The 21879-nt window shown below is 39.6% G+C and overlaps 1 protein-coding gene across 2 annotated transcripts in view; it reads left to right on the top strand.

Annotated features, from left to right (window-relative positions):
- MSL2 (MSL complex subunit 2) overlaps positions 1–16875 on the top strand; it is a 44730-nt gene extending 27855 nt beyond the window's left edge. Inside the window, exons 1-3 of one of the 2 annotated variants that reach the window (XM_017874837.1) lie at positions 1571–1594; positions 2195–2258; positions 13694–16875. In XM_017874837.1, coding sequence (XP_017730326.1) covers positions 13774–15285 — 1512 coding nt within the window. In that variant the 5' untranslated portion in view covers positions 1571–1594; positions 2195–2258; positions 13694–13773 and the 3' untranslated portion in view covers positions 15286–16875. Of the gene's footprint in view, positions 1–1570; positions 1595–2194; positions 2259–13693 lie in introns of those variants that run through there. The other variant, XM_017874836.1, reaches the window with a different exon arrangement.
- Positions 16876–21879: the final 5004 nt, after the last annotated feature.

Below are 21879 nucleotides of genomic sequence, written 5' to 3'. Positions count from 1 at the left end.
TTTTTTTTTTTTTTTTTTTTTTGGTGACTGAATTAAAGCCCCTTCTGGGGCCTTAAAACTTACTTTTTTTTAAGATGGAGCCTTGCTCTGTCGCCCAGGCTGGAGTGCAATGGCGCGATCTTGTCTCACTGCCCTCACCATCTCACTGCCCTGGGCTCAGACAGTTCTCTTGCCTCCTGAGTAGCTGGGATTATAGGTGCCCGCCACCATGCCCAGCTAATTTTTGTATTTTTGGTAGAGACAGCCTGGACCATGTTGTCCAGACTGGTTTCGAACGCCTGACCTCAAGTGATCCGCCCACCTCAGCCTCCCAAAGTACTGGGATTACAGGATTACAGGTGTGAGCCATTGTGCCTGGCCCAGTTTTTCTTGTAAATCTTTTTTTCTTCTTCTTTTTTTTTTTTTGCTGGCATGTACATTTAAATATTTTATTTTAATTTTTATAGGCACATAGTAGGTGTATGTATTTGTGGGGTACATGAAATGTTTTGATACAGGCATGCAATGCGTAATCATGTAAAACCCCCTCGAGTATTTATCCTTTGTGTTACGAACAATTATACTCTTTTTAGTTATCCCATATACTCTTTTAATTTTAAATGTACAATTATTAGTGACTATAGTCACCCTGTTATGCTATCAAATACTAGATCTTATTCATTTTTTCTATTTATTTTGTAGTCATTAACAAATCTTAATCTGGTTTAAAATTTATGATGTCTGGATTTGCTTTTGAAATAAAGAACAGAAGATGAGTAGGTGAATTAAATGTGGCATGATCATGATAATTATTCTGGGTTATGAGTTATATGGAGGTTGCTTGTGTTCTGCTTTTGTTTGAAAGTCTCCATAATAAAAAGATTCACTTATTAAGAGCTTTAAAAAAATCTGATATTAAGTATCTTAGTAAATTAATTATGAACAGTTATATTTTCCCAGAAATTACAAAAATTAGCATTGTGGTATCCTAAAACTTATGTCTTAGCTTTAAATTTAAAATTGACTGACTTGGGGAAAAGCAGTTAAGAAGAGGGAGAGTAAATCGGTAACTAAACAAAAATGAAAATGTTGAGGCACAAAATGAGTATTTTAGGGTCAATATCACATTATTTGTTTAGACAGAGCACATAAGTATTCATTTAGTTATATGTGATGAAAAAGAAGGTAATCGTGAAGTATTGCAGATAAGGTAGTTGTGAAGTATTGCAGATAAGGTTTTAAGGCAATGCAGTGAGACTTTTTTTTTGTCATGGGCTTTTCTTTTTTTTTTTTTGTCATGGACTTTACTTTTTTTTTTTTTTTTTTAAAGTCTGGACTTGCGCGGTGGCTCATGCCTGTAATCCCAGCACTTTGGGAGGCCAAGGCGGGCGGATCACCTGAGGACCAGGAGTTCAAGACCAGCCTGGCCAACATGGTGAAACGCCGTCTCTACTAAAAATACAAAAAATTAGCCAGACACAGTGGTGCGCATCTGTGGTCCCAGCTGCTTGGGAGGCTGAGGCAGGAGAATTGCTTGAACCTGGGAGATGGAGGTTGTGGTGAGCCGAGATCATGCCACTACACTCCAGAGTGGGCAACAGAGCGAAGTCTGAAGGTGTGTATTTTGAGCGAGTCTTTTTTTGTACTTGTGGAACACAATCTATGCTAAATCAAACCTTTCCTTAAACGCTTCATGGTTTTTATAGGAGAATCTACCAGTGACTGATGTATTTCCCCTTGGTGCATATTGCCCATCCATTTTATTTTCTAGGATAAGATGCATTCTTTCTTTCCTTCCTTCCTCCCTCCCTCCCTCCCTCCCTCCCTTCCTTCCTTCCTTTTATTTCTTTCTTTCAACAAATTTAAGTATGTTAACAAATTTAAGTATGTTGTCTGGTATTTCTTAAATTGGAGGTGGGGGGTTCCTTAGAGACATATAGTTAGATATTTGGTTAATCGTGATCCCAGCTAAGAAACCCCTGAATGACTCTTTTCTATTTCTCACATCATTGGAGTTGCCTTCATTGTGAGGTGTATAGAGAACTCTTGGGGAAATTTTAAGAGTTAGGATGGTTATCTGAGTGCATAAAGAAAGTTTGCCAATGGGCATCTTTAATATTTAAGTTTCAGATATTTGTGGTGGGGAATGGTGGGCAATCTGTGGAGCTAATAAGTGAGTTTTGGTGTCTTCTAACTTATTTTCATTTCTCAACAGTTGGCATGGTTACTTTTCTAAAACCTCATGGAAGACTAAAGACGTGGAGTATGAGTCCTTTAAGGTACTCCATGGTTTGGGGAGGTTTTGATTAACATATTAGCTGGATTATTCCTGTGAAGAGAAACTTCTCCATGATTTGGTTATTTGGTGGTATATTTCCTAAAGTTAAATTAGGACAAATACTTGATTCTTGCTCTTATTTACTAGTTTTCAGACTCATGAGCTGCTTCACTAGTATCCTGAAACTGATTTTGTTTTCTTTTTTAAAAAAACTCAGATTTGAACATTTTAGATATGCTTCATTTCATTGCGTTTATGTATTGTATTAGTCTGTTTTCATACTGCTATAAAGAACTTCCTGAAACTGGGTAATTTACAAAGGAAAGGGGCTTAATTGACTCACAGTTCAGCATGGCTGGGGAGGCCTCAGGAAACTTACAATCTTGGTGGAAGGCAAAGAGAGGAAGCAAGGCACCTTTTTCACATGGTGGCAGGAAGGAGAAGTGCCCAGTGAAGTGGGGAAGAGCCCCTTGTAAAACCATCAGATCTCGTGAGAACTGATTTTCACAAGAACAGCAAGGGAAACTGCTCCCGTGATTCAGTTATCTCCACCTGGTCTGTCCCTTGGCACATGGGAATTATAGGGATTACAATTCAAGATGAGATTTGGGTGGGGACACAAAGCCTAACTATATCATGCATGTTTAGATTCTCTCGTCTTTGGTCAGTGGGAACCTCTTCAGGTTTGCCCCTGAGTCTTGATTTTGATAGTTGCTATGCTTTCTGGCATAACAAGGTGATCAAAACTCCTCTTGTACAATTCATGGCACACACTTGAAATTAGCCATTTGTCCAAGAAGCTCTGATTCTTTTCAAAAGGAAATTGTTTTTCAATCCTGTCGTCTGTATTCATTGCTGCTGGGGTTGTTTCTTGTTTCCAGGCCTTTTCAATGGATAGTGCTAGGAAACACACACACACATAGTGCTAGGAAATAAGCACATACACATATAAGATTAAAACATGAGTTCATAGTGGTAAGTCCAGTTGAACTTCATTTTAGGGCCATAGGATTTATATTTATAATTTATGTTTATATTTATATTTATTTGAGACGGAGTCTCGCTCTGTTTCCCAGGCTGGAGTGCAATGGTGCAATCTCAGCACACTGCAACCTCCACCTCCTGGATTCAAGCAATTTTCCTGCCTCAGCCTTCCGAGTAGCTGGGATTACTGGCGCCCACCACCATGCCTGGCTAATTTTTTGTATTTTTAGTAGCAACGGTTTCATGATGTTTGCCAGGCTAGTCTTGAACTCTAGGGCTACAGGATTTTTAATGTAACCTTTTCTCTTTTACAACTTTCCTCCTTCTTCCTACTGGGGAAAAAAAAAAAAAAAAAAAAAAAAAAAAAAACCAAGTCCTCAAGGCATTAACATTGACTTTTTATCCCACGGTATGCACTAACACTTTTATTATAATTATTATCAGCACTGCCGCCAACAGTGTGGTTACTGAAAGTAAGAAAAATGAGGATCCCAAGGATTGAGCCAATTTTGTGTGTTATAGTCATTTGAAATAGTCACTCTTTGGATTGTATGCCACCAATTTGATATAAAATTAAGGTTGTTTTATTTTGGTTTTTAGAGATTTTGTGTAACATTTTCGTTTTGTTATACTATTATATAAAATATTTACATGGTTTGAAAATAAAATCTATAAGACAGATTAAACTCAGAGTAATGTTTTCCTATTTCACTTTGTTCTGTCTCTCCCTCCCAATTGGTAGCCCTTTTATTTTGTTTTTGAGACAGGTGCAGGCTCTGTCACTCAGGCCTGGACCACAGTGGTGCAATCTCTCCTCACTGCAACCTCTGGTCCAGGCTCAAGCCATCCTCTCAACTTAGCCTCCTGAGTAGCTGGGACTACAGGTGCATGCCACGGCTATATATATATATATATATATTTTTTTTTTGTGGAGATGGGATTTTGCCGTGTTGCCCAGGCTGGTTTCAAGCTCCTGAGCTCAAGCTATCTGCCTATGTTAGCTTCTCAAACTGCTGGGATTACAGGTGTGAGCCACCACACCTGGCCTGGTAGTTCTCTTTTTTTAAACTTATGGTTTATCCTTTCAAATGTATATATAGGGCCGGGTGCTGTGGCTCATGCCTGTAATCCCAGCACTTTGGGAGGCCTAGACATGTAGATCATGAGGTCAGGAGTTCGAGACCAGCCTGGCCAACATGGTGAAACCCCGTCTATACTAAAAATACAAACATTACCTGGGTGTGGTGGTGGACACTTGTAAATCCCAGCTACTCGGGATACTGAGGCAGGAGAATTGCTTGAACCCAGGAGGCAGAGGTTGTAGTGAGCTGAGATCGCACCACTGTACTCTAGCCTGGGCAACAGAGCAAGACTCTTTCTTGGAAAAAAAAATGCATATATATGTATTTTTTTCCCTTTCTATCCCTTGTGTCCTTCCTTAGATGAAGTTAAGGGCACTCTTTAAGGGATCCTTGCATAGGCATTAGGTAGAAGGTTGGATTCTCTAACTATTGGTGCCTTGTCTTAAAGTGTTATTTTAAAATTTTAGAGTTGTGTAACCATCACCACTATCTGATTTTAGAACACTTTCATTCCCCTAAAAAGTTCCACTTTGCCCATTTACAGTTAATGTCTGCTCCATACTCTCAGCCCTAGGCAACCACTGATTTTCTGCTTTTCTGTCATTTCTGGGCATTTTATATAAATGGGATTATGCAATAATGTACTCTTTTGTATGTGCTTCTTTCACTTAGCAAATGTTTTGGAAGTTCATGAATATATATTTTGTTTACTCACCAATTTAATGGACATTTGGATTGTGTCTAATTTTTGGCCATTAGGAATCATGCTGCTTTGCACATTCACATACATTTTTCTGTGTGGATTTTTTATTTCTCTTTAGGTAGGTTCCTAGGAGTAGAATTTTACTGATTTCTATGGTAAATATGGGTTTTAACTTTTTAAGAAACCACCAAACTATTTCAATGTGATTGTACCATTTTACATTTTTCCAGCAGTATACAAGGATTCCAGTTTCTTCACATCTTTGTCAACTTTTGGCATTGTCGTTTTGAATTTAGCCATTCTATTTTTTTTTTTTTTTTTTTTTTTTTGAGACGGAGTCTCCCTCTGTCGCCCAGGCTGGAGCGCAGTGGCGCCATCTCGGCTCACTGCAAGCTCCGCTTCCCGGGTTCCCGCCATTCTCCAGCCTCAGCCTCCCGAGTAGCTGGTACTACAGGCATGCACTACCATGCCTGGCTAGTTTTTTGTATTCTAGTAGAGATGTGGTTTCACCATGTTGGCCAGGATGGTCTCGATCTCCTGACCTCATAATCCGCCCACCTTGTCCTCTTAAAGTGCTGGGATTATGGGTGTGAGGCACCGCGCCCGCCAAGTTATTCATATATTTTCTTTGGTGAAATGTTTATTCAAATTTTTGCTTTTAAAATTATATTGTCATTTTACTCATTTGAATTTTTTTTTTGAGACGGAGTCTCGCTCTGCCGCCCGGGCTGGAGTGCAGTGGCCGGATCTCAGCTCACTGCAAGCTCCGCCTCCCGAGTTTACGCCATTCTCCTGCCTCAGCCTCCCAAGTAGCTGGGACTACAGGCGCCCCCCACCTCGCCCGGCTAGTTTTTTGTATTTTTTAGTAGAGACGGGGTTTCACGATCTCCTGACCTCGTGATCCGCCCGTCTCGGCCCCCCGAAGTGCTGGGATTACAGGCTTGAGCCACCGCGCCCGGCCTGAATTTTTTTTTTTTTAATCGAGACCGAGGCTTGCTCTGTCTCCCAGGCTGGAGTGCAAGGGCATGGTCTCGGCTCGCTGCAACCTCCGCCTCCTGGGTTCAAGTGATTCTCCTGCCTCAGCCTCCCGAGTAGCTGGGACTACAGGCGTGTGCCACCACAGCTAGCTAAGTTTTGTATTTTTAGTAGAGATGGGGTTTCACTGTGTTGGCCAGGCTGGTCTTGAACTCCTGAACTGCCCGTCACAGCCTCCCAAAGTGCTGGGATTACAGGTGTGAACTACCATGGGCAGTTTACATTAAGTTTTTTTAAAAAAATGTGATTTGCAAATATTTTCTCCCAGTCTGTGTTTTTTTTTAATTCTCTTTCTCTCCTCCCCCTCCTCCTCCCCCTCTGCCTCCAACTCGGCCTCTGCCTCTCCTCTGCCTCTCCTCTTTCTTTTCTTCTTTTCTTTCTTGACAGAGTCTTTCTCTGTCTCCCAGGCCTGGAGTGCATTGGCACGATCTTGGCTCACTGCAACCTCTGCTTCTCGGATTCAAGCGATTCTCCTGCCCCAGCCTCCTGAGTAGCCAGGACTACAGGCGTGCACCACCACGCCTGGCTAGTTTTATTTTATACTTTTAGTAGAGACGGGGTTTTGCCACATTGGCCAGGCTGGTCTTGAACTCCTGACCTCAGGTGATCTGCCCACTTTAGCCTCCCAAAGTGCTGGGATTACAGGGGTGAGCCACCACTCCTGACTGTTTTTTCATTTTCTTAATGGTGTCTTTTGAAGCACAGTAAGTTTTTAATTTTGAGAAAATCCATGTTACTATTTTTTTTTCCTTTTTGTGAATTGTGCATTTGATGTCACATCTAAGAACACTTTGGCCAATACAAAGTGTATTTGTAGGAGGAAAGGAGGAAAAAAGATTTTCTCCTCTGTTTTCTTCTAGAATTTCTATATTTTAGCTCTTACATTTAGGTTTGTGATCATTTTAATTTTTGTGTATGTTGTGAGGTAAGGGTGTAAGTTTTTTTTTTTGCTTTTGGCATTTGGATATCAAATTGTTTCACATGGTATGTTGAAAATACTCTCCTTTCCCCATTGAATCATCTGGGTACCCCTGTCACACAAATTGGTTGACTATAAATGTAATAATTTGTTTCTGGACTCTGAATTCTGTTCCATTGATGCATGTGTCTATACTTTTGTCATTACCGCGCTGTCTTGATTACTATGGCTTTATAGTCAAATTCAGAATTTGGTAGTGTAAGTCCTGTAATTTTGTTGTTTTTCAAAGTTGTTTTGCCAGTCCTCTGTGATTCTATATGAATTTTAGGATCAGCCAATCAATTTCTTTAAGAAAAAAAGCCGCCTGGGAATAAAGATTGCATTGAACTTAGAGATAGATCAATTTTGGGGAAAATTGCCATCTTGACAATATATTGATAGTCTTCTAATCCGTGAACATGAAATGTCTGTTTAGATACTCTTTAATTTCCCTTTCTTTTTTTTTTTTTTTTTTTTGAGAAGGAGTCATCGCTCTGGTCACCCAGCTGGAGTGGCAGGCCCAGATCCAGCTCCACCGTGCAAAACTCCGCCTCCCCGGGTTTATCGCCATTCTCCCGCCTCAGCCTCCCGAGTAGCTGGGACTACAGGCGCCCGCCACCTCGCCCGGCTAGTTTTTTGTATTTTTTTAGTGAGACGGGGTTTCACCATGTTAGCCAAGGAATGGTCCTCGATCTCGCCCTGACTCGTGATCCGCCGTCCTCGGCCTCCCAATAGTGCTGGGATACAGGCTTTGAGCCCACCTGCGCCGGCTTCCTTTAATTTTCTTTCAGCTGTGTTTTGTAGTGCTTGCCGTGTAGAAGTCTTTGTTAAAGTTTTTCTAAGGATTTTAAGTGATATTCTTGATGCTAATTGTGAATGGACATTTTAAAAATAAATTAAAATTGTCCATTCCTAGCATATAGAAATGGAAAATACCAGTGGAGACTTTAGCATATATTTGTTTGTGCTGTGACCTTGCTAAATTTGCTTACTGGTACTAGTAGTTTGTGTGTATGCGTTTTTTGAGATTTTCTGTAAGCAGAATTGTGTAATTCATTACTAAAACAATTTTACTTGTTTCTTTTTAGTCGTGATGCCTTTTTTTTTTCTTTTTCTTTTGAACCTTACCGCACCAGCTAGAACAAGTACAATTTTGAAAAGCAGTGGCAAAAGCAGTTATCCTTTCTTTGATCCTGATCTTTGGAAGGAAAGTGTTTTTACCTTTAAGTAAAGTTGGCCTTAGATTTTTTATTGATGCCCACGACCGTCAAGTTAAAGATGTTCAATTTCTCGTTTGTGAATTTGTGTGTGTGTGTGTGTTTGAATAGGTATTGTATTATATGTTGTGGGATTCTCTTGAATGTTTTGTTAAGGATTTTGTCGTATTTATGGGAGATTTTGGTTTGTCTTTTCTTTTTTTTCTTTTTAGTTTTTTTGAGATGATTTTGTTCCCCAGGCTGGAGTGCAGTGGCACGATTTCGCCTCACTGCAACCTCCGCCTCCTGGGTTGAAGTGATTCTCCTGCCTCAGTCTCCCAAGTAGCTGGGATTTACAGGCATGCGCCACCACGCCCGGCTGATTTTTGTATTTTTAATAGAGATGGGGTTTCTGCATATTGGTCAGGCTCGCCTAGAACTCCCCACCTCAGGTGATCCGCCCACCTTGGCCTCCCAAAGTGCTGGGATTACAGGCGTGAGCCACTGTGCCTGGCGGTTTGTATTTTCTTTAGTCTGGTGGCCTTGTTTTCTTTCATGGTAGTTAGTGGCCTTTAAATATGAGTTGGGAAGTGTTTTCTCCTCCTCTGTGTTTGAGTGTTTTTTCTTTTTAATTATTTGTTAGCATTTACCAGTGAAGACATTTAGCCCTGGAGTCTCCTTTTGAGGAAAATCTTCAGTAACTATTTAAAACTTTTATTACAGGTCTATTCCGTTTTAAAACTTTTTCTCCAGTCAATTTTGGTCATTTGTGTCTTTAGAGATACGTGTCCATTTCATTGAAGTAGTCTAAAATTGTTGGCATAAAGTTGTTCATAGGACTTCCTTAATTCTTCACGTTTTGTAGGGCACTGGTGATACTCTGACTCCTTTCATTCCTGATTTTGGTAATTTGTATTTTCTTTTTTTCTTTGATCTTTTACAGTGACCAACTTTTGGTGTTTTTTTTTTTTTTCTCTTTGGTTTTTCTGCTTTCTCTGGTATTGGTTTCTGCCCTAATCTGTATTCATTTCTTTATTTTCATTTTTTTGAGATGGAGTCTGGCTTTCTCGCCCAGGCTGGAGTTCAGTGGCACTATCTTGGCTCATTGCAACCTCCTCCCAGGTTCAAGCAGTTCTCCTGCCTCAGTCTCTTGAGTTGCTGGGATTACAGGTGTTCACCACCCTTGGATAATTTTTATATTTTTAGTAGAGACAAGGTTTTACCATGTTGGCCAGACTGGTGTTGAACTCTTAACCTCAGGTGATCGGCCTGCCTCAGCCTCCCGAAATGATGGGATAACAGGTGTGAGCCACTGTGGCCTGCTCTAATCTTCATTATTTGCTTTAACCTGCTTAGTTTGGGATTCCTATTAAGGTGAAAGAAAGCTTTGGTTATTGACTTGAGTCTTTGCTTTTTTATTTTTTATATTTTCTATTTTTACGTGCATACACACATAGACAGTGTATTTTTAAAATGGGCCTTACAATATGTAGTTTTATCACTCAGTTTACAACTAAATATATTGTGAACATTTTCTCTTCTTCAACAGTTAAAAGAATTGCGTAGCTTGGAGGAAACATTATTTATTTATTTATTTTGTTTGTTTGCTTTTGAGACGGAGTCTGGCTCTGTCGCCCAGGCTGGAGTGCAGTGGTGCGATCTTGGCTCACTGCAAGCTCTGCCTCCTGGGTTCACGCCATTCTCCTGCCTCAGCCTCCCACGTAGCTGGGACTACAGGCGCCCACCACCATGTCTGGCTCCTTTTTTGTGTTGATGGGGTTTCACCGTGTTAGCCAGGATGGTCTCAATCTCTTGACCTTGTGATCCGCCCACCTTGGCCTCCCAAAGTGCTGGATTACAGGTAGTGAGCCACTGCACCTGGCCGGAAACATAATTTATTAAGCAATCTTATTGGGGACATTGAGGTATAATTTTTTTTTTCCAAGGAGACTTCATTCTTTTTACAATGCTTTTGGAAAAAAGGGGAGTCCTTGTCTTACATAGCTTTCTATAGATGATGGAAAGTTGCCTTTCCCTTTAGCCTTTTAACTTGCTTCTTTACACCCACCTAATCACCAGTCAAGTAACCCATTTTATGTTTTCTAGTCTCTCTCTCCCATTTGCTTCCCATTTCCTTCCACATGCAGACGGACTTCCATTACTTCAGCACTTCGGTTCCTCCCCTTAAAGAGGCTTTTTTTCCTTTTAAAGAAACTTCTTTGATTTTGATCAGCTGTACTCAAAACTGTATCCTAAGTTTCACATTAGGATTAATCTTTCATAATCTGAAGATATAATTCAGTTGTTTAAAAGAACATATTAAGAAGACCTTGGTAGAATTACATGTATCAAGAAATACTGGACTCCAGCACAATGGAAATATGGCTTTCTTTTGAAAAAGGTAGTTTTTTGGGGGAGGGTAGGGCAAAGAGGTAAGAAGTAGTTGGTACTGTAAGGAAATGTTAGAGACCATTATGGAAACGTATTCATTATTTTAAAGTGTAAGAGTGGTACATGTAGACAGTAGTAGTTCTGGAGTCTTGGAAGCCATGAGCTGCTCATCCATCACAGCCAGGTAGAAATGCCTGAGGAAAGCAGTGGAAATTGCAGGCTCCTCCTGGGGTCCAATGTTGTCATTTCTGAAGGCCAGGTCTCCCTGAGATGGATGCCCCCTTCTTTTTTAAAATTTATTTATTTATTTATTTTGAGACGGAGTTTCGCTCTTGTTGCCCAGGCTTGGAGTGTAATGGCACAATCTCGGCTCACTGCAATCTCTGCCTCCCAGGTTCAAATGATTCTTGTGCCTCAGTCTACCAAGTAGCTGGGATTACAGGCGTGCACCACCACGCCCAGCTAATTTTGTTATTTTAGTAGAGACAGGGTTTCATCATGTGGGTCAGGCTGGTCTTGAACTCCTGATGTCAGGTGGTCCATCTGCCTTGGCCTCCCGGGGTGCTGGGATTACAAGCGTGAGCCACTGCGTCCAGCCTCTTCTTTTTTTTTTTTTTCCCAGAGTCTCGCTCTTTCGCCAGGCTGGAGTGCAGAGGCACCATCTTGGCTCACTGCAACCTCCGCCTCCCGGGTTCAAGCACTTGTCCTGCCTCAGCCCCCCGAGTAGCTGGGACTACAGGTGCATGTTACCACTCCCAGCTAATTTTTGTATTTTTAGTAGAGACGGAGTTTCACCATGTTGGCCAGGATGGTCTCAATCTCTTGACCTTGTGATCTGCCCGCCTCGGCCTCCCAAAGTGCTGGGATTTGCAGTTGTGAGCCACCGCGCCCCGCCCAGCCTCTTTCTTAAAATTTATTATTATTTTTTTAGAGACAGGGACTTGCTGTCTTGCCCAAGCTGGTCTTGAACTCCTGGGCTTAAATGATTGTCCCACCTCCGCCTCTCAGAGAGCTAGAACAACAGGCATGTGCCACTGTGCCTAGCTCAAGACCTTATTTTCTGATTCAGATTTTCAAAGCTATTAAGTTTCCCACGAAACACTGCTTTAGTTGCATTCTCCAAATTTTGATATGTGGTGTTTTCATTTGGTAAATGTTTCCTCAGTTTCTCTTGTGATTTTTTGGCTTATAAATTATTTTGGTATATGTTTAATTTCCAGATACTTGGGGATTTTTCTGATTTTTTTTTCCCTGTAATTTCTAATTTCTTTTGTGGTTGAACGTACTCTTTGTGTGATTTATGAGAAGAGGTACTACTTTGGGTAGTTGCTGACTATTTGTCTGAATTAGGAACCAAGGAGCAGTTGCAGCTTTGGAGAATAAGGGTGGAGATAGGAACTGGATCTAGTTCCTTTCCCTTCTTGGTTCATATGTATATGTTATTTATAATTTGACAGTTGCGTCAAGTCGGGGGACTACTTCATTTACTGTATTGTCGCAGTTAGGATACCTGTGGTTTATAATTAAACCATGGTCGTTTTGAATTCTGTCAAAAGAATTTGAGCCCAGTATTATACCCTAATTTTTTTTTCTTTAATTAAAGTTTAAATATAATTTTTTCCATATTGTATTTTTTTCTAGAAGAATTTGAGTTGAGTAGTACTCCTTTCTGTTTGTTTTAATGTAGTTGAACATAGTTCTTTCCTACTGTAACTCCTTTTTTTTTAAAAATGAGACAGAGTTTTGCTCTTGTCGCCCAGGCTGGAGTGCAGTGACACAATCGCGGCTCAATGCAACCTCGTCGCCTGGGTTCAAGGGATTCTCCTGCCTCAGCTTCCTGAACAGCTGGGATTACAGGTGCCCACCACCCTGCCTGGCTAATTTTTGCATTTTTAGTAGAGACAGGGTTTCGCCATGTTGGCTAGGCTGGTCTCAAAATCCTGACCTCAGGTGATCTGCCCACCTCAGCCTCCCAAAGTGCTGGGGTTACAGGCATGAGCCACCATGCCTAGCCTTTTTTTTTTTTTCTTTTTTTGAGACTAAGTCTCGCTCTGTTGGTTAGGCTGAAGTGCAGTGGTGTGATCTCAGCTCATGCTACCTCAGTTTCCTGGGTTCAGATGATGCTTCTGCCTCAGCTCCCTAGCAGCTAGGACGACAGGTGCATGCCACCATGCCCGGTTAGTTTTTTTGTATTTTTAATAGAAATGGGGTGTCACCATATTGGCCAGGCTGGCCTTGAACTCCTGACCTCAGGTGATCCGCCCGCCTCAACCTTCCAAAGTGCTGGGCTTATAGGCATGAGCCTCTGTGCCCTGAAACTAATTTTGATCTTTTTTCTGTAAAGTTTATGATTAGTATACATGCGGTAAAAACTGGTTGAAAAAAAATTTTTTTTTTTTTTTGTGAAGGTGCTTTTCTACTGATTAATGCCCTCAAGACTATCTTTTATGAGGGCAGGGACTAAATCTCTCTTACTCATATATTTTTCCCCAGTGTCCAGCACAAAATAATCATTATGATTTTGTTCAGAATGTTGTAGCATTGCCATGTTGTTAGGTTGAGGTCCAAAGGGTTTTGTTTTGTTTTGTTTTTGAGACAGGGTCTCGCTTTGTCACCCAGGCTGGAATGCAGTGGCAGGATCATAGTTCACCGTAGCCTCAACTCTAGGGCTGAAGCCATCACCTCAGCCTCCTGAATAGCTGGGATTACAGGCACATGCCACCACACCTGGCTATCCAAAGGGTTTTAACCCTAGTTTGTGCTTCTGGTGTCTGATCTTCACATCTTTAACTTTATAGCCTTTGGAGGAAGAGGATAAGAAGATGGACCAGAACATATTGCTTGGGGAGAGAGAGACAGAATCAAGGATGATTTTGGTTTGAGATAACTGAATGGGGAATATGGCATGAAATAAAGCGAACTAATTGAGGATTCTTCTGTTTCTTCTAAGATAGATTTTTTGTTATCTGGCCTAGTGAGTTTAATTCATCTCGATTTTGATAGATTACTTATGTCATCTAAACTTCAGTTTATGAAATGGTAAATTTATTTTACTAAAATCTTTGCTTTCCTCCTTCTCCCCCTTAGGACATTTGCTACAAGATCCTATTGCACCCACCAACTCCACCTGCCAACATTATGTCTGCAAAACTTGTAAAGGCAAGAAAATGATGATGAAACCTTCCTGTAGCTGGTGCAAAGACTATGAGCAGTTTGAGGAAAACAAGCAGTTAAGCATCCTAGTGAACTGCTACAAAAAACTATGCGAGTATATAACACAGACTACACTGGCACGGGATATAATAGAAGCAGTTGACTGTTCTTCTGATATTTTGGCTTTGCTTAATGATGGATCATTGTTTTGTGAGGAGACAGAAAAACCCTCAGATTCATCCTTTACTTTGTGTTTGACACATTCCCCTTTACCTTCAACCTCAGAACCCACAACTGATCCTCAAGCTAGTTTATCTCCAATGTCTGAAAGCACCCTCAGCATTGCTATTGGCAGTTCTGTTATCAATGGTTTGCCTACTTATAATGGGCTTTCAATAGATAGATTTGGTATAAATATTCCTTCACCTGAACATTCAAATACGATTGACGTATGTAACACTGTTGACATAAAAACTGAGGATCTGTCTGACAGCCTGCCACCCGTTTGTGACACGGTAGCCACTGACTTATGTTCCACAGGCATTGATATCTGCAGTTTCAGTGAAGATATAAAACCTGGAGACTCTCTGTTACTGAGTGTTGAGGAAGTACTCCGCAGCTTAGAAACTGTTTCAAATACAGAGGTCTGTTGCCCTAATTTGCAGCCGAACTTGGAAGCCACTGTATCCAATGGACCTTTTCTGCAGCTTTCTTCCCAGTCTCTTAGCCATAATGTTTTTATGTCCACCAGTCCTGCACTTCATGGGTTATCATGTACAGCAGCAACTCCGAAGATAGCAAAATTGAATAGAAAACGATCCAGATCAGAGAGCGACAGTGAGAAAGTTCAGCCACTTCCAATTTCTACCATTATTCGAGGCCCAACACTGGGGGCATCTGCTCCTGTGACGGTGAAACGGGAGAGCAAAATTTCTCTTCAACCTATAGCAACTGTTCCTAATGGAGGCACAACGCCTAAAATCAGCAAGACTGTACTTTTATCTACTAAAAGCATGAAAAAGAGTCATGAACATGGATCCAAGAAATCTCACTCTAAAACCAAGCCAGGTATTCTTAAAAAAGACAAAGCAGTAAAGGAAAAGATTCCTAGTCATCATTTTATGCCAGGAAGTCCTACCAAGACTGTGTACAAAAAACCCCAGGAAAAGAAAGGGTGTAAATGTGGGCGTGCTACTCAAAATCCAAGTGTTCTTACATGCCGAGGCCAACGCTGCCCTTGCTACTCTAACCGCAAAGCCTGCTTAGATTGTATATGTCGTGGCTGCCAAAACTCCTATATGGCCAATGGGGAGAAGAAGCTGGAGGCATTTGCCGTGCCAGAAAAGGCCTTGGAGCAGACCAGGCTCACTTTGGGCATTAACGTGACTAGCATTGCTGTGCGTAACGCTAGTACCAGCACCAGTGTAATAAATGTCACAGGGTCCCCAGTAACGACGTTTTTAGCTGCCAGTACACATGATGATAAAAGTTTGGATGAAGCTATAGACATGAGATTCGACTGTTAAATCAGTGGGTCTTTTAAACCTACTCCTGGTAGGGAAATAGCTACAGTTTCACGGCAGCTATGGTTCTGTTGGTTTAACTTGCCGGAGCTCCTGCATATAGATCACTTGTATCAAGTGTTTTCATTGCTAAGTTATATGTGTTAGTGTCGGGGAAATAGTTTGCAGATAATGGAGGAGTAACCCTACAACTATATTTCCTTAGTTCTTACAGAACCTCATAGTTTGAGAACAAAGCTGATGCAACTGATTTATACAAAATGAACTTTGGCAAGAAAAATAACATTAACCTCATTGTTTATGGCCATGCTTTGTGCATAATCAAAGTTTATGATTAAATGTAAGGAAGTGGTATCTAGTCAGTCCATAAAGATTGTGCTAATTTTTTTGTGGAAAAGTAGCCATTAGTTCAGGAAACTCAGTGCTGCCTTCAGATGCCATTGACGTTTCTCCTGTTGGAAAGCCGATGTGTCCAGCTCAACCTTTGTGCTGACATCATACCATTTCTGATCATGAAATATTGGCTACTGGTGTATGTAGCAGTTCTTAAATCAGCAGTATTATGAAAATAAAAAATTCCCCCTCATTAGAATGTTTAAGAAATCTTTTTAAAAAGTAAATTCTGTCAGACTACAAATGTTTAGCTGTTTCTCACTCATTTCTAGGGAAAAAATTCTAAATCCCTCCATTTTGAGCAGTGTTCTAATTGGATAAATGAAGTGAAGGAGAGTAGTTTTATTCTGAAGGTAATTAAATTTAGACTAGTATGTGACAGAATTTTTTAAAAATTATAAAAATTTTATTTAGTAATTGGGATTTACTTAAAATAATATCGGAATAATGCCCCCAGACTTGCCCAGATTTATGTGTTGTACTTATTGCTACTGGCCGCCACTTTGACTTTTGTTTTCTAAAATTTTTTTTTTTTACAGTTTTTTTTAAATATTCCCCTGTTTTTTTTTTTTTTTTTTTTTTTTTTTTTTTAAGGGTGCTGTTCATTATGAAGGCGTCTTTTATAGAGGCCTAATAAGAATGCCTTTTTATGAAACCTGTGCATTTAGGTAGGTTGAAGCTAGGAGGATTTTCTTTAGAATGCTCTCTTGCATATAAAGCACAAAGTATGTTTCAGTTTAAATGCACTTCTTCCCGTTAATTTTTATGGGGAAGACGAGTCACACACATTCTGTTGAAGGGAAATCTAGTCAGTTGCTTCAAAGAGCACAGCCCAAATAAAACAAGGACTGACGAGGTGTAATGAAATAATCTATGATTTAAAAGAAGAGCTGCAGCTTTGACAGTGCTTAAAGAAAAATACTGCTGGAAAATTTCCAATTTCTACTACGTTCACCATCTCTAGTAAGATCCGATATATGTTGAAGTTATGTTTTGATTTGGCACACAGCATGTTCAATGATGGTTACTCGTCTAGTACAAGACATGGAGAAGAAACCTTTGGACACAGAGCAGATGACACCTCCTTCTGTTTTGTAGTGTATCCTGGTGTCATTTTCTGTGAATGTGGTCAGGTAGAGTTGTTTTTGTTGTTGTTGTTGGGTTTTTTTTTGTTTTGTTTTTTTTTTTTTTTTTTTTTTTTTTTTTTTTTTTTTTTTTTTTTTTGGTGGGGTGGGGTGGGCTAAAGCCATAGGAAGAAAATGTGATGTATGTGTCCAGTATGTACTATTTTGTTTTTGTTTTGCAAGAAGAGTTGAACTATTTTTGATAACAAGAGTAAATGGTGGAAAATGCTTCTTAGTTGTCTTGTCTTTATTTGCTTTCCAAGATTTGGAATTTTATTTAATTGCTTTAAGTATTAGCAGTGTCTTATGAAACATGTATTTACCTAACGTTTGTAACAGTTTTGTGTTGAACCCAGATGCCCTGCTATATAAAGTTGTAAATCTGTTCTTTATTCACTAATGATCACTGCAAAAATGATTAGAAATGAGATTGTACACATGGATGAGGATATATTTTGCAAATTGACCAAACTTTCCTAATATTATGATCTTAAAAAATTCATAGAGTACTTTATTGCTTCCCAAGTTTGATAATCTTGTGTTTTTTTTGATGCATGGGAGGTTGGCAATATAGACAAAGTGGAAATCATTAGTATGTGAGGGACTTGATTGTTATGTAATATTGCCAATGATGAATTCAGGTTGTTTTTAGCACAAGTTTCTCTTTTTTATGCTGGTATTCTCACTGCCACATTTTTGGAAACCTGTATTACACCTTAAATCTATCAATAAATGATAGTTTTCTAATTCTATGTTGTAGAATACTGAGGAGTTTGGGATAGCATGCTCTGAATGGTCTGTATTATATACATCTGGGGAAGAGTAATCACAGTGCCTTGATTTTTATATTATTTTTCTTTATACCACGAGTTATTTAGGAATGCTGACAAATGGCTAATGAGGGATGATTGAGAGATTATTACTGAAGTAACTGGATTTACGAATTCAACAGGATTTGAAACCACCAAAGAATAGCAGCATTTAATATGACACATCCTGAATTGTTGAGTCCTTGTTATTAATATAAATGATCAAATGATCTTTTACCTTAGGTAATAGTTCTAGAGCTGACCATTTTATCTTTTTGGTTAATTAGGTCTACATTTCCATGAGGAGTTGTAGTATGGTCCTAGGGATAAAGATTTCCTTTTATTTCATTGTATTCTTAGTTAAAACAATTTCATGGTGACCTTGTTGAAGAAGAGTAAAAGTTTTACGGCAATCAGATGAAAAATAAATTGTCCATAACCATATCATAGATAACAAATAGAAGTGCTTTAGAAAATACTAAGTTCAAAGTATAGTATTTTGACCAAATCTAATACTTGGATGGTATTTTATACTTAAAAAAAATTAAAAGCTGGGCATAGTGGTGTGTGCCTGTAATCCCAGCTGCTTAGGAGGCTGAGGTGGGAGAATCACTTAAGCTCAGGAGTTCGAATCCAGCCTGGGCAACATAGTGAGACCTTGCCTCTTAAATAAAATTTAGGTACCCCAAAACACGCAGTTACATATTCTTTTAAAATAATGCATTATAGATGAGGCTAAAGTCTACCTTGATTCCTGTGAACTCCGCCTCATTCACAAACTCTGGTCCTCTTCCCTATCCCCTGAGGAAATCATTTCTCAGTATATTATCATTACTACAAAGACCTTTCTTTGTAGTTTTCACATGGGCTCAAAGAGTTATTCTGACATTCAAGCTTGTTTACAGTGTTACAGACATAAAAATGAGGTGCAGGTATGATTAAAAGCACGAGTGTGTAGTAATTACCTTAATGAACATGATTCATATTTGACAACTTTATTTAGTTTTGCTAAAAGGGAAAAACAAAAGTCATGCAGCCTTCTCCAAACACATCTTAACATTTCAAAAAGCTGAGCAAATCTCATTTGATCAATCTAGAGTTTTATAAACACTTTGAATGGTATACAGTGACATAGATAAGATGCAGGGAAGATATATGGAATTTTATTAGTTTGATTACCTTGGTAATGTGATGTTATTAAACTCATTTCTCACTGAATTAGCATTAAGGTCATGATAATAACCCTCAGCTTTTATCAAGGGGCCTGGAATATTGTAACTTGAAAATTCCAGTTTGGCAGTAATGATTATATTTGACTTTCTTACCAGAAAGTCAAATATATTCTACCTTAATTCCTCAGAATTCATATTCCTTGCATTCAGCTCCAAGAAAGGAGTACAATAAAACAAACACATTCTTATAATTCCTGAAAATGTAATAATGTGGGTAAACTATTACAACAGCCCATCTTAAATGGAATGGTATTGATAGATATACTTTTATAATAGACTTTGTAAGAGAATGGGGTCTTGCTCTGTCACCTAGGCTGGAGTGCAGTGTCATAATCATAGCTCACTGCAGCCTCGAAGCCCTGGGTTCAAGCGATTCTCCTGCCTCAGCCTCCCAAGTTGGTAGGACTACAGGTGTGCATCACCATGCCCAGCTAAGCTTATTTTTTTGTAGAGACGGAGTCTGTGTCGCCCAGGCTGGTCTTTACTCCTGGGCTCAAGTGATCACCACCTTTGGCCTCCCAAAGTGTTGGGATTATAGGCATGAGTCACCATGCCCAGCCAATAATTAGAGACTTCAAAAACCAGATGAAAGTGAAAGCAGGAGGACTTCAGTAAGGAGAACCAAGGTAAAAAAGCCAAATAGTATATTGTAAAATTGAATTTTATTTTTACTTTTTGGTGAATCTTACTAGTAGATCAGATCATTATGGATAATAAAACATTTAAACCGTATCTGGCTTCTAAGAAAAGTATTTTTTTTTTTTTTTTGTATTTCTATCTGAAGTAAAATGATTTCTTCCCTGGTAAAGGCTGGATGGGATTGGTAGGACATTTCATTTATCACATAAATAATCTTAATAATCAGTGTGTTTAGGTTATTGAATATTGTTTCCTAAAAATTATTTTTAAGCTTTTAATTATTTTGTGTGAACTATTAAATAGCTGCAGTAGTTACTGCTTTCTGTAACAGTTAAATGGAAGATCAGTTCTAATGAAGATAAAATGACAGGAAACTGGGAGCTTGTGACAGGCAGGAGTCCTAGGATTGTTAACTTACTGTACTGTACCTGGTTTATGGCATATTTCCTAAATTCTCCTTTTCTTTTTGCCTACCATAACCCTAACCCAAGGTTCATTTCACTGTTTGGCTTTTATGCCAGCAAGGAGGGAACCAAGGTAGGGTGGAAAGGGAAGCTATTCTTGACACTTTCAGAACTAGTTTAAAAAAAAAAAAAATCTAGGGGAAAAGCTGATGACTGACAGATGGATATTAAGTTGCTTGGGGTTTTCTTACATCAGAAATGTCTATTCTTTTAATAGTTTCTTTTCAAGGATGTTACAGGATTTGGCTGGACTGTGGCCTGATGAAAAATGTAGGATTCTGTAGTGAACACATTTATGGTAAATAATAGCTTTCTTTTACAGGTGTATCATTTTCCATTTCCTTGATATTGAGGTGGATGAAGTATCTGTAGTAATTTTTTTGAACATGAAGTAAGGAATAACATTGAGGCCTTAACTTTATTAGCTAGTCTAATATTCCTGGGAGAAAGGAATATATCTGGTAAGAATTTTAATGTATCATTATTCCTTTATGTCTTCAAGCAGGCCTTCTGATAGGAAGTGAAAACAGTATTAACTAATTTGGAGATTAAATACATCATTCAATAGTTCAATGAATAAAAGATAAGTTAAAAGGGATTTTCCAAGTATGAGTCAAATTCTGTACTTCATTTAAGAAGTTTTTTTTTTTTTCTTGAGATCTTATATAAGATCCACAGTCAGGGAGGTTACCAGAGCTTGCCAGCAAAGTTGGAAGGCCCAGTGGTTATAATACCTGAGGATGTAAAGTGACTAGTAGTTTGGCAGGTAACTGTGAAATTACATTAAGCCAGGTAAGTTCAAGATCTTTGAACTCCAGTATACATATAATTAAAAGAAGTCTCTGAGATGTTTTGGCAGTGCTTTTATTACTAGGGCTAAGTCAATTCTGGAGGCCCTTACTACTTTTTCAAGTTCCAGAATTTTTTGACTCAAGTTTTCTGCAAGTGAAGGTTTCTTCTAGGCTCCATAGGAGCCCGGAGGGGACTCGGATGCCAGCCAACACAGAGGCAACTTCAGTCACCTGTGTAGAGAACTGTGCTTGGCACTGTCCCCAAGAGATCCTTGGTACATTCAAGGGTGTAGAGTGCTGACTTTGGAAGGCGATGGTACCACTTCTGAGGAAAAGCTCCGTAAGAGGTTTGAGGCAAATTGGAGGAGTCTCCTAAGTTAAATGTGTATCCAGACCTACTGCTTAAAAACAAAGTTCCTAGTGCAGATACACACTTGGAGAAATCAGTCTTTTAAAAAGCAGTATGCAAACGAGAACATCTGTTCACAAGAAAGAAACATTTAAAATACACATCTTCGTTTCATTGTAGACACTGGGAGCTATTCTTCATCCACTGATTGAAGCTTTCCACATTTCTCTGGAAGGCTTGCACTTAGTATTTTACTGCCTTTGTTTCCAAATTCAGAGGGAGAGGCAGGTTCATCTGTTTCATAATCTTCAAAACTGAAATAAAGCAAAAATGAATTAACTGATTAAAGTTTTAATGGTTGGGTAGAAATCAATATGGCAAACACGAGCCTCAAGACCAGCCCGCAAAGGTATCTTTAGTTGCTAAATGGAGGCTGTGAGCAACTGAACTGCCCTGAAGGAGACAACACTCCAGAGCAGAAAACACATTCTTCTCCCTGTTCCTTAAAGCTTAAGTCCATGTCAGAATTTGTTGAAAATGTTCCATATCTGGCCGGGCGCGGTGGCTCAAGCCTGTAATCCCAGCACTCTGGGAGGCCGAGACGGGCGGATCACGAGGTCAGGAGATCGAGACCATCCTGGTTAACACGGTGAAACCCCGTCTCTACTAAAAAATACAAAAAAAAGCTAGCTGGGCGAGGTGGCGGGCGTCTGTAGTCCCAGCTACTCGGGAGGCTGAGGCAGGAGAATGGCGTAAACCCGGGAGGCGGAGCTTGCAGTGAGCTGAGATCCGGCCA

This window comes from Rhinopithecus bieti, unplaced genomic scaffold (assembly GCF_001698545.2).
Source record: "Rhinopithecus bieti isolate Rb0 unplaced genomic scaffold, ASM169854v2 scaffold_9203, whole genome shotgun sequence".
Lineage (NCBI taxonomy): Eukaryota > Metazoa > Chordata > Mammalia > Primates > Cercopithecidae > Rhinopithecus > Rhinopithecus bieti.
This window is presented reverse-complemented; position numbering and strand designations above follow the sequence as displayed.